We start from the raw sequence: 17,368 nt of genomic DNA, 5'->3' as shown, positions 1-17,368 counted from the left end.
TTCATAAGAATATTTTTTCAACGTTCTGAAAGAGGCGTGGTTTTCTTAAGAATATTTTTTCAACGTTTTGAAAGAGGCGTGGTTTTCATAAGAATTTTTTCTAGGCTCTGAAGGAGGCGTGGTTTTCATAAGAATATTTTTTCAAAGCTCCGAAAGAGGCGTGGTTTTCATAAGAATATTTTTTCAAAGCTCCGAAAGAGGCGTGGTTTTCTTAAGAATATTTTTTCAAAGCTCCGAAAGAGGCGTGGTTTTCTTAAGAATATTTTTTCAAAGCTCCGAAAGAGGCGTGGTTTATTTCGGAATATTTTTTCAATGCTCTGAAAGAGGTGTGGTTTTTTAGGAATATTTTTTCAATGCTCTGAAAGAGGCGTGGTTTTCTTAAGAATATTTTTTCAATGCTCTGAAAGAGGCGTGGTTTTCTTAAGAATATTTTTTCAATGCTCTGAAAGAGGCGTGGTTTTCTTAAGAATATTTTTTCAATGCTCTGAAAGAGGCGTGGTTTTCTTAAGAATATTTTTTCAATGCTCTGAAAGAGGCGTGGTTTTCTTAAGAATATTTTTTCAATGCTCTGAAAGAGGCGTGGTTTTCTTAAGAATATGTTTTCAATGCTCTGAAAGAGGCGTGGTTTTCTTAAGAATATTTTTTCAATGCTCTGAAAGAGGCGTGGTTTTCTTAAGAATATTTTTTCAATGCTCTGAAAGAGGCGTGGTTTTCTTAAGAATATTTTTTCAATGCTCTGAAAGAGGCGTGGTTTTCTTAAGAATATTTTTTCAATGCTCTGAAAGAGGCGTGGTTTTCTTAAGAATATTTTTTCAATGCTCTGAAAGAGGCGTGGTTTTCTTAAGAATATTTTTTCAATGCTCTGAAAGAGGCGTGGTTTTCTTAAGAATATTTTTTCAATGCTCTGAAAGAGGCGTGGTTTTCTTAAGAATATTTTTTCAATGCTCTGAAAGAGGCGTGGTTTTCTTAAGAATATTTTTTCAATGCTCTGAAAGAGGCGTGGTTTTCTTAAGAATATTTTTTCAATGCTCTGAAAGAGGCGAAAGCTTAGAACAAACATATGACTGTTGTCCTGTTTATACGCCCCTATAAAATATTATGAACTAAAATATTCTCAACTAAAATGGAATAATTAGTTTCATGTTAGGTGCAACAATTGTTCCACGCAAATGCATAAATTAGGTCAAAAATATATCTAAAAATTTCTTCAATCTGTTGATACCTTTATATGAGAAATATACCAAATAATAAACCTATGTGGATTTTGCGGGACCACAAAGAACCTCAAATGTCAAATTTCAGCTAGTTCGGCCAAAAATTGTAGCACCGAAAATCGGGGAGTACCTTTATGGGGGCGGCTATACCAAAACATGGACCTATGTTGACGATTTTTGGTAGAGAAGTTTCGTGACCACAGAAAACCTTAAGTGTCAATTACAGTTTAAAATACCGAAAATCGGAGGGTACCTTTATATGGGGGCTATTCCAAAACATGGGCCTACATTGACGTTATTTGATGGAGAACTTTCAGAACCACTGGAACCTCAAATACCATTTAACAACTAATTCGGTTAAACAATTTAGCTAAAATCTTTAAAATGCTTTAAATCGGGATGTACCGTTCTATGGAGACTATAATGAAATTTGGACCTACCTTGGTAATTTTAAATGGAGAAGTATTTTTGGTCATTTGGAACCGCAAACGTAAAATTTCAGCTAATTAGATCGGAAAATGTAGCTTACAACCTCAACATACGTGTTGGATGTCAGATCCTTCGGAGTAACTAACATAGACTCAGACCACCACCTTTTGGATGCAAAAAAGTACGAACAGGCTCAGCACGGAAGTTGGACATCGGAAAGCTGCAATCACAACAGATAGCCACAGCATATTCCAAAGCTCCCCTCGCACCGAGCACACATAAAGTATTGACCACACCATGCAAACAGCAGGGAAACTCCATACTTGGAGACCTTCCCCAAGGATCTCATGGTATGAAGGGAAATGTCGCACTGCTACCGAAAAGAAAAATGCTGCATACATCGCTACTCTACATACAGTAGCAAGGTGTAGCACACGATAGTGGTAAAGGGAGAAAAGTAGAGAGATGTGAAAAGTCTTTTCCCCAGGAAAATAGAGAAATGGAAAAGCAAGAGTGTGGAAAAATCGAGATGTACAGGAACCAAAACGAACTCCAAAAAAGGTAAAACATTAAACTGATGACTTTGGTACAGACACATCCCCTTATAGAGACCCGCAAGCTTATTTGTTATCTGATAGATGTTGTGTGCTTAGGATATGGAAAGACCATGTTTTCCAAACTGTTGTTATCCAATACTAGTGAAGACGACAAAGATACCCCGGATTCAATCCCACATGGTGGTATTAAATGTATACCGCCTGGGCAACATGTGGTAAAGACAGTAATAAACCAGCTGAAGAATAATAATTCAGCATGATCCGAGCTGTTCAAATCCGGAGGCAACACACTGATACTCGATTATCGTTGGTCCACATTTTCTTTTAGCCCATTCCGCTATGTAGTAACATTTATAGCCTTAAGGGTATAATAAATTTGACTCAGTCGAACTTGTCTCCATTTGTATTTGCTTCTTTTCATTCGCGTTGGTCGGTGACGTGTGAATGAACCTTAAACATGCCATCTATATTTGATTTCTATATAACTGAACTTACCAAAAAGCAATGTTGAAGCAATAGTAAATATTTGGTTTTCTTTGAAAACAAACAAACATACATTTCGCCATAAGCTTGAATATTATGTCATGTTGTATATTTTGGTATGTATGTGTAATTTTAGCTATTTGCTAAATTTGTACATATCAGTATTTCTATTTAATTCACAACATTTTTGTAGGTATGACAATTTTCTTAAATATTTTTTAAATTTAAATTAAGGCTTATTAAATGGTCGGAAATAAGATCTTATACTGCAATATCGTGCTATATTTAATTTGGTGTCCCCGGGAGAACAGCAGAAAATCCAAGACATTAATTTCAGAAGACCGACTTTGACCTACAGCTCAAAAGTTCCTGAAATTTAGTCATTGTGCTACGTATCGAAATAATAAAAAATGTGGCTGACGTTAGCCTAAGGCGTTTACAAACAGCCAAAAACTTTTGTGATACTGTCTAATCACTGTATCGAACTTAGGACTTTTTGGACTGATCCTACAACATCCATAAAATCTTCAGTAATGTTGAAGACATTCGGAATATTTTGGCCATCTAAATACTTTAATTAATTTATTTGTTATAAAAATAAAAGTCATAAAAATAAAAGTCATAAACCAGCCTGATTTCAACAATTCAATTTTAACTTTCCTAAAATACCAACAATTTATTGCCAAAAACAAACGCATTCTATTCTATTTATCTATCAATATGAATTCAATTTCTTTCTTTATTGGCCATAACTGTTTATAGATCACGAACAACATATTAATTCCTAACACAACAGCAACAACAACAATAAAATCAACCACAAAATCTTTGAAATATGTGGTTTGGAAAAATGAGAATACCAATAGGTAAAAGAAGATGGAGTGCCAAACACGTAAAGCCTTGGTTAAGGCATTTTTCAATATACCAATGATAGACCGCATAGAATCCTGATCAAAGGCCACAAAAATTGCAGGGATTTTATGGGTGGGTGTACGTAATGAAATTGTTGTTGTGGATGCAGTCTAATGAATTCAAAACCAATTGAACCTATTGACAATTTAATGTACTTAATTGAGTTGGAAAGAGTATTGCATTAGAATTGGTGGTCAATTAAATATTTAATTAAATTAAAAGAAATATTACTAGGATGACATAAAGTATTGCTACGATAAAAGGTAGAAACGTTAATCGAGAAGTAACTCCTAGAAGAAAATCATGAAAACTTGTAAAGAAAATAAATTAAAAAAAAGAAAATGCATTAATGGCCTGTTTCTCTAAAACGATTCGAATGCAAATTCGTTGGAACTATTATCAAATTTCTCCCTTGTCCCACCTGGGATGTTTGCGGAACTATTATTATTATTATTATTACTATAAAACTTCTGTTTTCTGAAAAATATTTGATTCAGTTTGGTAGTAATTCGACCGAATTTGCATTCGAATCGTGCTAGTGAAACTGGCCATAGAACATTTGGAACATTACTTTTAATGACAAAACCCACCTTTCCACCAAAATGCAGCTCTGTGGCAACATTTTGCTGTTTCCCTTTATACTAGACATGTGGCCAAATATATTTTGTGATACAATTACGCAAACCAGTAAAACGAATTATTATTATTTTAATTAAATGTTACATGGTTTATATATCCATTGAAATTTTGAATTTTTATTATGAAATGAAATCTAATAGCTCAATGCAAATATGGTTTCTCTAATTTAGAGATGTAATGAACATATTTGAATAAACATTTATTTTCATAATATATATTTCAATACAATAATATGTATTGTGAACAAATCAACAAACAATTCAAGCTCATTATATTCAATGAATAATATGAATATCATGCTATGTTTGTATTTGATATACATATTCACATATATGTATACATAAGATAATGTATATGACATATGGATTTAACATACATAAACATGTAAAAAAAAAACAAGTAAAAACGTATCAGTCGCCTATGTGGATTTTGTGGCCCTTTTTGGACATTTGAACCTGCCGACAAAAATGTGGATTAGGAAGTGTTACGGAGGAGGTACATGAAGGAATGGACCGACATACTCCATTACGAAAGTGGATCTTATTTTGGGAGTCATATCTTTTGGATAGATATTGCTCCTACAAGTCATTTTAGTGGGTCATCGTATAACTTTTGGACCAGTAGGCCAGGAAGCATGGACTTGTCTACGTAAAACATAATATCGCTGTAAAAAGGACCACAACGAACAGCATCGGTATACATTTCCAAAGGATCTTCGAACAGACCATAAACTGCACTTACACACACATGTTTAACTTTTGTGAGGGAGGTACCCTAAATAAAGGACCGATGTAGGCCATTTTAGAAGTAAAACAAAATTAGGACAAAATATTAGTAGATCAAAGTTTGGATCAAATTAGTTGCCTCGTTCAAGAGATATCGTGCATAGCATTTTATTGACATTTTTTTAAATATTGGGGGAAGTACCGGAAGTTGTGGACCGGTAATGCCCATCTTCGAACTTAAAGTAAGTTTGGACAAAATATGACGAAATTTTTGAACAAATCGGTTCGAGTCCGAGAGCTACCGTGCTCTCCAGCTACTACATATAGTGTCATAGAGGGTTTTTTTTACACCTTTCGGGCTGTTTTGTCAAGAAGTATAGACTTGCCCCTGAAAAAACTTTTACCGTCTTAATGAAGGCAGGAAATGCAAGCTGGTTCAACAAAAATCAAATTGATTCGAGAGCAGGTCTTAAAGTGAACTTATCCGAAATTTTGTGTGGTCCTAAAGTGAACTTTTCCGAAATTTTGTATGGGAGGTACTCGAAGGAGTGGACCGATTAAGTCCATAATATAACCTCATCTAAGTCTGGCAGAAATTTCACGATGTGCAAAGTATGGACCAAATCGGCCACTTCCTCCAAGAGTTATCGTGCGCACAAATTTTCCGAACATTTCCGAACTTTTGTGGGGAAGGTACCGGAAGGAGAGGACCGATATAACCCATCTTCGAACTTAAACTAAGTTTGGACAAAATCTTACAAAAGCCAAATATTGGACCGAATCGGTTGATCCGTTCGAGAGTTATCGTGCGCTCCAGCCAGACAGACAGATGGACGGACATTGCTCAATCGACTCCAAATTGTCTGAAACACATTTCGACCAAATATACTTGGGGTCTAAAACCATTATTTCGATGAGGCACATTTTGCCCGTATGAAAGTGTTAGCATAAATGCTGAGGATATAAAAAGGTGGTAGGTGAAGATCTGCATCTTTTGGGTCTTCTCCAGGATTTGCCGCAGGGTAAATATCTGGTCCAATCCAGTCCAATTATTTCGTTGACCATGGTATTTAGTCGTTCGCAGAATGTCGTTGACACTACCTTGTAGGCGATAGGAAGAAGACTTATGCCCTTCCAGAAGGAGCTAACTAGCTGATGCATACACCTTATCAGCGTGTCGCCACCGGTTTTAAACAGCTCGGCTGGTAGGCCATCAGCTCCTGCTGCCTTATTATTCTTCAGCCGGTTTATTGCTGTATTTACCTCATCTTGGCCGGGTGGTATACATTAAATACCAATTTCTGGGATTGGATCTGTGGTACCTTCGTCGACTTCGCTACTATTGGATACCAACTGTTTGGAAAAATGTTCTTTCCATATCCTGAGCACACTATCTGTATCAGTTGCCAAATTACCTTGCTGGTCCCTACAGGAGGATGTGCATGTACCAAAGCCATCAGTTTGATGTTTCACTCTTTGGTAGAATTTTCGGACTTCATGCTGTCTCCTGTACATCTCGATTTGTTCACACTCCTGCTTTTCCATCTCTCTCTCTTTTTCCTGCGGAAAAGACGTTTCTCCTCTCTCCTTTTCACCCGATACCTCTCTCGTGCGCTACGCGTTGCTACTGGTTGTAGAGTAGCCCTACATGCTACATTTTTCTCTTCGGTAGCAGCACGACACTCTGGGTCATACCATGGATTCCTTGGTGGAGGTCTCTGGAATCCACGTATGGATTTTGCGGCTGTTTGCATGGATTGGGCAATGCTGTGCCATTGCGCTGATGTGTTACGGGATGAGGAGTGCTTTTATTAAACCATTTCATGGAATCTTTTGTATTGGTTCTAACGAAGTCGTAAAAGATCCGATCTTTTCACCAGCATTTGAACCCATTCCATCGATCCAATAGAGATGAATTTTGTGTTTTTATTTATACACATTGTTCGTTCCATCAATCTTGGCACAGTAAGAATTGAGGCGGCTGCACCAACCAGATCTAAGTTGTGCCAACACGACTCTCGTTTGTCTTGGCAGCTGTTGTTCTTCTACTGCCACGGGCGGTGGATGATCGTCGAGGACGATATTCGCACTGTAGTCTGCCAGAGCCTCTGCAACCGCATCTAAACCTTCCTGGTATGCACGTTGATCTAGAGGTTCTCTTTTATATTTTTGGTCCTCTCTCTGAAGATCTCGATAATCCTCCCTAACTTACCTGGGGGTTCAGGCATATCCACCAGATGGTGATTTGGGTGGTCTTGCCTATAGCATCCAAGCAAGTACTGCATCGTCAACATCCTGTTATGTCGGCGCACAGGAATGATCTTTAGCCTGTCACAACCGTTACCGATGTTGGGACCTGACGCCATGAGTGTACAAGCTTCCGCGTACGTAATTAACTCAATGCCGTCGGGAGGGCGTGAAATTGCAGAGAGGTAGAGGTTAAACAGTTCCGGAGATATTACCCCTCCTTGGGGAACTCCCTGCTACACTCTACGGGGTTTGGACTTCCTGTCTCTTAATTCCACGTATGACTGGCGACCACACAAATAGTTAATGACCCAGCGTTTCAGACAAGGCTGAAAGGTAGTGGTGAATTTTGTAGAAGACTCTTTTCTGTGTAAATAGAGTCAGGTAGATTTCTTTGTAAGCATGTCGTCTAAGAATCTATGTCTAAAAATAATCAACTGTCGGCCATAAATAATGGAACAAATGTCGTACCCAAAATAGTAAAGATAGCGAAGGGTCGATAATAAAATATGTATTTTCCATTATCGGCGCAACGTGTGTGTGCACGGCGTCATAATGTATTTATAGATGCAGCGTGCATTTCTAATGTGCGTCCAAACGGAATGTATGTGTATGTGTGTTATTGTTAGATTATAAGATTTCGTTTTAAGGTAGAATGTAAATAAAGAAGAGTCTCTCTAAAGCAACGAAACGAACAACATCGCTCGCGCGCGTTTTCTTTTCTTCGGTTTCCTTAGGTTAAATTTAGTGATGAGATTAGGAGTCGGTCTCATCATTTGGTGACCCCACAGTGATTGTTTCGTGTTTAAAAAAAGACACGTAATAGTTCGCGTAGATAGATAATAGCGGGATAAGCGCGTAGAAAAAAAGTTACTGCGTTGTATTTATCCGCTAGGATAGGCTAGGATCATAGTGAAATGTGATAGTGTATCCGTCTATTTAGTATAGTGTTAGTGACACGTAGTGAAACGAAAAAAAAGTGACTACGGTAGGTTGGTAACATGTTTATTTAAAGAAACAAAAAAAAAATTGAATTTGTTTTCTTAAAGGCGCACAATATTTCTTTGTCAAAATGAATTTTGGAGAATTCATTCAGCATCAAAAGATGTTGGGCGAATATATTGTGTCGCTATACTTAAAAATGAGCAAAATTGCTCAAACAAGTGTAGCAAGAGAAACTAGGGAAAAGTGTGAAGACATTGTTAGTTCTTTCACGGAAGCCAGAAAGGATTTTTTAGACAATGATAGGGAGCTCCGGCATATGGGAAAATTTCCATATGAAATGCATAGCATATTCGCCTCAGGTGTGCGATATGCAATAAAAAAGTTCGACTATTTAGATCGCCAGATTAGAATAGATTTGGGCTTAGAATCAGATAGGGATTCGTCGGAGTTGCGAACTCCTTCTAGATTTAAATATATAGCTGAGATGGACAGCTTAAGTCCATTGGAACAGTATGAAAATAGACACATACTGCGCCATTCTAAAACATTAAAGGGTGGTTTAATTAGAAAGTTTGAATATATTTTGAATGACTTGGAAACTGAAATCAGGACGGACTTTCCAAGTGTGGAATATATGACAGAAAGATACGATATTGCATCGTCAGTATTGATGGAATATTTGAGGGAATTTCCAAAAGAGGATGATCTCGTTGAGAATTTCAATTTTTTAACAATTTGTTACCGCATGTTGAAATATGGGAACATTTCCAGAGTATCACCTAAGAAGATGATAATAAAAAATAAAGTACAGTTTTTAGGTGGTCTAGGGATTCAGCAGGAAGTTGTTGAGATCTTGAAACATACGGAAACTGAAAATGAAAACGTTCGCGTTGATGTTTCGCGAAAGTACGAAAGTGTAATAAGTCTATTACGGAAAGAGAATGAGAAGTTGAAATCCGGTTTAGAGCAAAAAACGAATGCTTACTCAATTGCTGAAGGAAAGGCTCAAGATGAAAAAAGGAGACGTGTTGAGTTGGAAAACAACATTCAGAGTTTGCGTGAAGAACTTGCGTGCAAGGAGCAAAATCATTTTCGAGATATAAATGAAATACGCTCTCGTTGTCAAGTTGAAATAGATGAGATGGACGGTCGCATCTCTGAACAATACGAAGCCAGATTGCAACAGTCTTCGGAAGTGATACGTGAACAATACGAAGAATTACGTGCCTCACGTTCACGTATTGATGATTTAAAAGGTTACATCCGAGAATTGGAAGCTACAAATTCTACATTGAAGACCCGTAATCGTGATTTGGAGGAAGTGATCCAAAATGAACGGACACGCCATGCTGCTGAGGTAATAAATCTGGAAGCTGAATTACAACGGTGCCGTGATGAAATAGCACAACAGCAGCTAGAATATCAAGGTTTAATGGCTATCAAGGAGTCATTGGATTTCGACGTTACTGCCAAAGACAAACTACTGTGTGGCGATGAAGATATTTGCCAAATCAACAGCAGTAGTGATGACATCGAAGTTTCTAAATATGAGCCGATGGTAACGGTACAAAACAAAGGTACCAATGAGATGGAAAATGATGATTGGCGAATTGAACGTAAGGACAATCAGTTCTATTGTCCTCGCAACGTTGCGAACGCAGCTTATAAATCATCAACCAAAATTGTTATGAAGTCCCTACAAGAGCAGAGTGGTGAAAGGGAAACGAGGTCGCCGTGTAATGTCGTTGACGAAGAAGTTACCGGTTATCGCACAACCAGAGCTGATGCTAGCAATGTTTCAGGTTATCCCCTAAGAAGAAAATGGATTTACCACGTATTTCATCGAGGGAAAAGAAGTCCTCATCCTAGCTGGTTGCTGAAGGTGTTGGGTGCCATCACCTAGAATTAAGTCATGATAATGCTCTATATTTTTTTATTATTAATAATTAAACTAAATAATGCCTTCAGCAGAAAATGAAAGGTATTACATTATGACAATGTTTAAGATAATATTCCTATTTTGTAAAAAATAACATTCATACATTATTGTTAAAAGATTAGAATACACTAAGACCAGAAGAGTGTTTAGTTTTGTATCTAAACTATTTTATGTAAATTGAGTCAGATAGATAGCAAGCAAGAAAATGTTCAATGTCCTGTCCTAACAGTTAAAAGATTAGGATCTTTTAAGGCGGGGAGAATGGTGAATTTTGTAGAAGACTCTTTTCTGTGTAAATAGAGTCAGGTAGATTTCTTTGTAAGCATGTCGTCTAAGAATCTATGTCTAAAAATAATCAACTGTCGGCCATAAATAATGGAACAAATGTCGTACCCAAAATAGTAAAGATAGCGAAGGGTCGATAATAAAATATGTATTTTCCATTATCGGCGCAACGTGTGTGTGCACGGCGTCATAATGTATTTATAGATGCAGCGTGCATTTCTAATGTGCGTCCAAACGGAATGTATGTGTATGTGTGTTATTGTTAGATTATAAGATTTCGTTTTAAGGTAGAATGTAAATAAAGAAGAGTCTCTCTAAAGCAACGAAACGAACAATATCGCTCGCGCGCGTTTTCTTTTCTTCGGTTTCCTTAGGTTAAATTTAGTGATGAGATTAGGAGTCGGTCTCATCAGGTAGTATTCTCGATATCCTCGAACAGCCTAGCATGACTGACCGTATCAAACGCTTTGATCGGATACAATGCCACCATCACTGTTCTGTGACATGGTTTGTCCTGCTTGAGTCCACGTTCAATATATGTGGAAATGGCGTGCAGTGCTGCTGTTGTACTATGCTGCTTCGGGAATCCGTGTTGATGATCCGCAACTGGATAACACGTTCTGATGCTGGGGAGGAGTAATCCCTCGAGTATCTTTGCTACTGGCGATAGAAGTGAAATCGGCCTGTATGACTCACCTCTACTGGCATCTTTGCCAGGTTTCAGCAGCTATTTTAGCATCACCATAAAAATTCCGTCAGGTCCAAGCTTTTGGATGACTTTGCGCCTCGGATAACATCTGCAACATCATCCATCGTAAATTGTGGCGTTCCTTCCTCGGCTGGGGTGGTCGCAAATGACGCAAAACACTTCCCTTCACCCGGTCGCTATCGGGGTGCTCGATAAACTGTAGGCAGAAATAGCCAGCGCACCTCTTCGGATCTGTCACAGCCACGCCGTTAAACATGACAGATGTCCGATCGTCTCTCCTACCAGGGTTCGATAGCGCCTTAACCGTTGTCCACAATTTATTACAGCCGGCTCCAATGTGGCAGCACTTCATATGTTCTAGCCACTTTTCCCGCTTGTGTTCACCGACTAATCTATCGCCTTCCATTGTCAGTTCCCTGGCTCTGGGGTCGTTACGGTTCGTGCGGCGAAGCTCATCACGCTCATTAGCTAATCTCGTCGCCTCTGCTGAGAAATTGGGTCTTATTTCAGGTATTCGACAAGCAGGAATAAAGCGAGCGGTTGCAGCAGTGAATTTTCTCTCTGCTACCGGAACATCAGAGGAATTGGACAGTTCTCTGAAGCGTTGATTAGTGTAACCTTGCCAATCCGCTTTCCCATGATTAATGAAAGTGCGGCGTTCAGATGTTATGAAGTCTGGTGGTCTGTTTATGGAGATGAGGATTGGGAGATGGTCCGACCCAAGGGAAATGACAATGGAAATGTCAGGCGAACTGTGGCAGTCTCCTCTAATCCTGGTGGGTGCGTCCTCGTTCGCAGGCCAGAATGTGGAGTTATCTATTTGCTCAGCCAGATCTGTACCTCTCTGGTCATTGCATAGAGCTGAATGCCATAACTCATGATGCACATTGAAGTCCCCTAGGACCAGCCGGTTATCACTTCGCAACAGAGATCTGATGTTAGGCTAATAACGCGGGGCACAGCTATTGACTGTCGGGATATACACATTCAGCAGTTCTATCTCGGCGGTTCCACACCTTACCACACCTATCCCCATACACTCCAAGTATGGGTCTAGCTCAGGCGAGATAGGTCTGTACTGGACAGACTGGTGCAGTAGGAAGGCAAGCCCCCCAACCCCACTATGTGATGGCAGCTACAATACAGTTCGTCGCCTGTATGTGTTGTTGTGACGCCTTTCCCAATCCATCGTATTTTCTGTATGGCAGTAATGTCGGTCTGATGCTTTTCAAGTACATCTGCCAATGCCTAAACTGCTTCTTGTCTGTAAAAGAGTGCGATGTTTTTGTATAACCTCCATCTTACGGTACCTCCATCTTACGGTACGGTAAGGTTCCCAGGCCTTACAAAACATATCCGTACGTCCCGGTACGGTACGTCCCGATTTTAGGTGTTTTTGACCGAACTACCTGTTATTTGACATTTGGTGTTCAAAGCGGCCACAAAACTTCTCCCCCAGAAATTGCCTATTGGCACGAAGTCTACATGTATTGACCGAATTATCTGTTATTTGACATTAGAGATTCCCAGTGGTCAAAAACTGTCAACATATGTCCACACTTTGATATAGCCCCCACATATGCGCCATATGGAATTTTTTTTACACATTTTCTGGCCTTATATAGGCATTTCGGTTTTCGTGGTCACAAAATATCTCTATTTAAAATTATTGATAATAAGCAAAAATTAACTAATATGTATTCCATGGTGGAGTGTAGAAAAAGTTCGCCCGGCTGAACTTAATGCTTTTTTTACTTGTTTAATCTGTTAATTATTTCCTTTTACGAAAGTCACGTTGCAACCAACCAATCTATCTCCTCGAGAAATGAAAACTCGATATATCGAATAGATTTCGATCTGTTACATGATTTTTGGGCAAATCCAATTGGCTATACACATTGTTGTGTAGGGCATACAAAATGCAAAAATATTGAGTCCTTATATTAGATTTGCGGAATACCTACATATGTACACAAACACATTATTACATACGTGTGTGGATGAAGACAGCATTTTCAAACATAAAATCTAAAATTCCCAATAATCATTCCAAGAATTTATTTTCCATTATTCCTCGTTTATGTTTTCTTTTTTCTCCCTTCTCTCTAAAGTATTTAATGGCTATTTATAGGCATTACCACGAATTCTTTTAAAGGATTTCTGTTAATGGTTGTAAATTGTAAATAAAGCCAGTCAAAGACAGCTAGTATATCCCCCCAACACATTTACACATACAAGTTGTTATTGTCATTGGTAATTACACGCTAAACGAAATACAATGAATATAAAGAAAACCATATGACGTCTTACTATTTTGTGCTTTTTTTCTTCTTCTTCTTGTAAACAATCCACACCAGAAAATGGTAGTGGGTGGGTGTGCCACTGTCGAAGGAGTATCAATACTTTAACAGTATCAAAATTGCATTGTTTTTATTCAATTTTCTTAGATTATGTTATTGTATATTTATCTTTTTCACATCTTCTTCTTATTCTCCCTTCGTTACTTTCTTTCATTCCATTAATGCTGCTCAATTTTCTTTATCTGGATTCCCTCGGCGACAATATGAACGATATTTCTATCATTTCCGGTTGTGGATGGATGACTGCTGTGTTGACGATGCCGTTGCTGCTGCCTCTGGCGTTCTTTTTTTTTTTGGTATTACAACAAAACAACAGAACATTGTAATGTATCCGAATCCAAATTTATACACTTGTACTGCACGTATTTGGCTAAGAGAAATTGGATTTTCTTTAACATATGGAGCATTAATGTTGAAAACATGGCGGTAAGTAAATAAATACATGGCTGTGTAAGTTATCGCCGGTATGTGTGAGTGTGTTTTGTTTGTTTGTATGTAATCGTAGACTATTTCTTTATTGAATAATGAAATCATTATATATGAATGTTTATTGAGCCTATCGAGTGGAGAGTTACACAATTCATAGAATTTTCAACGAACCAAAACGAAATGTACAAACAAAATATAAGTTTATTTTATTTCTTTCATTTCAAGAGTGCGCGTACACAGAGAAAAGGGGATCAAAACATTTGGAATAAAATTTAATGATTATTAAAAATTCACCAGTTGTTATACCCTTAGTCTTAATGGCTAAATATGGTATATACTTGGCCAAGCCTATTTGTATTGAAGGAAAAACACCTTATTGGCCCCTTTGCGTTTCTGATTCCTGGGGCTGTACTGAACAAAAATGCCCACTAGACCAGTGCATAGTTTGGCTGTTATATACCAAAATATTCAATAAACGTGGATAAAAAACTTGAAAATCGGGAGGTTCGATTTTCATCGTAGACATATGGTCTGTTGGACTTTTTCGCTCAGTACAATCCCTCATGAGATAATCAAACTGACATAACATTTTTTTCTCAGTAATTTTTTTTAATTCTGAGAATCATATAAGTGTCGTAAACGCATTTTTTCAAAAATATAATACAATTTTTCAAAGTGGTTGGTGCATGACCTTTTTATACCCTCCACCATAGTATGGAGGGTATATTAAGTTTGTCATTCTGTTTGTAACACATCGAACTAATCATTTGCGACCCTATAAAGTATATATATTCTTGATCAGGATAAAATTCTAAGACGATCTAGCCATGTCCGTCTGTCTGTCCGTCTGTTGTAATCACTCTAGCGTCCGCAATAATTGAGATAGAGTGCTGAAATTTTGCACCCGAGGGTGTTTTTTCCATAGGCAGGTCAAGTTCGAAGATGGGCTATATCGGTCCACTTTTTGGTATAGCCCCCATATAACGGTACCTCAGGATTTGAGGTATTTTGACGTTCTTCGCCACATTTGCAGACGGAATTAGCTATAATTTGGCACTTAGGGTTCCTAGTGGTCAACAAACTTATATCCCAAAGGATATGGGCATAGGTCCATGTTTTGGTATAGCTCCCATATAACGGTACCTCCCGATTTTCGGTATTTTGAGAATTTTAGCCACAATTTGTAACCGAAATATCTGCAATTTGACATTTGAGGTTCTCAGTGATCATGAAACATCTCCACCAAACATCGTCAACATAGGTCCATGTTTTGGTATAGCCCCCAAATAACGGTACCTCCCGATTTTCGGTATTTTGAAAATTTTAGCTAAAATTTTTAACCGAACTAGCTGTAATTTGCCACTTGAGGTTCTCAGTGGTCATGAAATATCTCCACCAAGCATCGTCAACATAGGTCCATGTTTTGGTATAGCTCCCATATAACGGTACCTCCCGATTTTCGATATTTTGAGAATTTTAGCCACAATTTGTAACCGAAATATCTGCAATTTGACATTTGAGGTTCTCAGTGGTCATGAAACATCTCCACCAAACATCGTCAACACAGGTCCATGTTTTGGTATAGCCCCCATATAACGGTACCTCCCGATTTTCGGTATTTTGAGAATTTTAGCTAAAATTTTTAACCGAACTAGCTGTAATTTGCCATTTGAGGTTCTCAGTAGTCATGAAATATCTCCACCAAGCATCGTCAACATAGGTCCATGTTTTGGTATAGCTCCCATATAACGGTACCTCCCGATTTTCGATATTTTGAGAATTTTAGCCACAATTTGTAACCGAAATATCTGCAATTTGACATTTGAGGTTCTCAGTGGTCATGAAACATCTCCACCAAACATCGTCAACATAGGTCCATGTTTTGGTATAGCCCCCATATAACGGTATCCCCCGATTTTTGGTATTTTGAGAATTTTAGCTGCAATTTTTAACCGAACTAGCTGTAATGATCGCTTTTTTGAGAATTTTAGCTACAATTTTGTCTATTCAAAAATAATCGTCAACATAGGTCCATGTTTTGGTATATTCCCCCATATAACTGTATCTCCCGTTTTTTCGTGGTCACGAAATTTCTTCACTAAAATTCGTCAACATGGGTCCATTTTTGAGGGTCTACATTGTTTTGATGAAACTACCCTCAATTTGACTCTTGATGTTCCCTGCAGCTATAAAACTTTTCCGCCAAAAAATTTAATGATAGGTTGACTCTTTGATATAGCCCCGTAGGTGGTACCTTTCACCTAGCTGAACACATTTTTTTAGATTAGATCAGATAACACTGTGCAACAAAATGGAGGTGAAAGCCTGGGGCACGGAAAATTCCTCTTGGGGAAGAAAGGCCTTGGTGAGTATATTATGAACCCCGAAGGACAGATCCGCCGTGAGTCGAACTTCCGCCTTATGGCGTGATGAAATTTTTGTTGGAGACCCTGTGGGCCATCAGGAATTAGCGTTATATCTTTGTTTACTGTTGCTTAAGTGCTCTACAAAAACGACAAACAAAGATATAATGCTAATTCATGATAGCTTACAGGGTCTCTTGCAAAAACTTCATCTCGCCATAACGCGGAAGTTCGAATCACGGCGCATCTGTCCTTCGGGGTTTTTAATATACACACACCAAGGGCTTTCATCTCCAAAAGGAATTATCTCTGTCACAACATTTGTGTTCACAGTGTAATTTAAGCAATAGCGGGAGGCAGTAGAAGTCTAACCATTATCGAAAAGTTGTCCCACCTAAAATTGTAAAAGGACCCTAATTATTCCATTTTAATTAAGACTATTTTATGGTGGAGGGTATAAAAAGTTCGGCCCGGCCGAAATTAACGATTTTTACTTGTTATATATTTGAATGGAATAAACGTTATTTTACTTATTAGTAGTTTATTCATTTGTGCTACAGAAAATAATTTTTGAGAAAATATTTTTTTTTCATTTCATAATTTTTTTTCTATTTTTTTTTTTTTTTTTTTTTTGAAAACCGATTTGTGCGTAAAAATTGTTTATATTTCAATGAAATAAACGTTAGTTTAGTGATTAACAGGCAAGAGTTCATTTATCCGTGCTACAGGAAATCATTTTTATGAAAAAAATGTCGAAAATTCATAACCCTAATATACACTTCCATACGATAAAAAAATGTATCTCATTGCACAGTGGTCCCAATTGTATGGAAAAGAGTGCCAAAAATAGTTCTAATCGAGCTACCGCCTCCAAATTTTAAGCGAAGGTTTATAACAAGCTAGAAGGATCGAAAACCATGTTTAGTAGATGTAGGTTCATATTTGTGTATAGCTCCCATAGAAAGATACCGCCCGATTGTTGGTATTTTGACGATTTTGGCCAAAATTACCAACCGTTTTGGATGTTATTTTGCATTTTGAGTTCTGAGTGAATAAACTACCTCCTTCCAAAAAATATTTAATATAGGTCCGCGTTTATGTATAGCCCCCATATAAATGTACCCTCAGATTT

The 17,368-nt window shown here is 37.9% G+C and overlaps 1 protein-coding gene across 1 annotated transcript in view; it reads left to right on the top strand.

Annotated features, from left to right (window-relative positions):
• Nucleotides 1–17,368, top strand: part of LOC141404594 (uncharacterized) — a 597,851-nt gene that overhangs the window by 513,984 nt on the left and 66,499 nt on the right. Inside the window, exon 9 of the mRNA XM_073988048.1 lies at nucleotides 13,761–13,870. Coding sequence (XP_073844149.1) covers nucleotides 13,761–13,870 — 110 coding nt within the window. The remainder of the gene's footprint in view (nucleotides 1–13,760; nucleotides 13,871–17,368) is intronic.

The sequence above is a fragment of the Musca autumnalis genome, unplaced genomic scaffold (assembly GCF_047663935.1).
Source record: "Musca autumnalis isolate F117 unplaced genomic scaffold, ASM4766393v1 scaffold_5, whole genome shotgun sequence".
Lineage (NCBI taxonomy): Eukaryota > Metazoa > Arthropoda > Insecta > Diptera > Muscidae > Musca > Musca autumnalis.
Note: the sequence above shows the minus strand (reverse complement) of the source record. Positions and strands in the feature narration are given on the sequence as shown.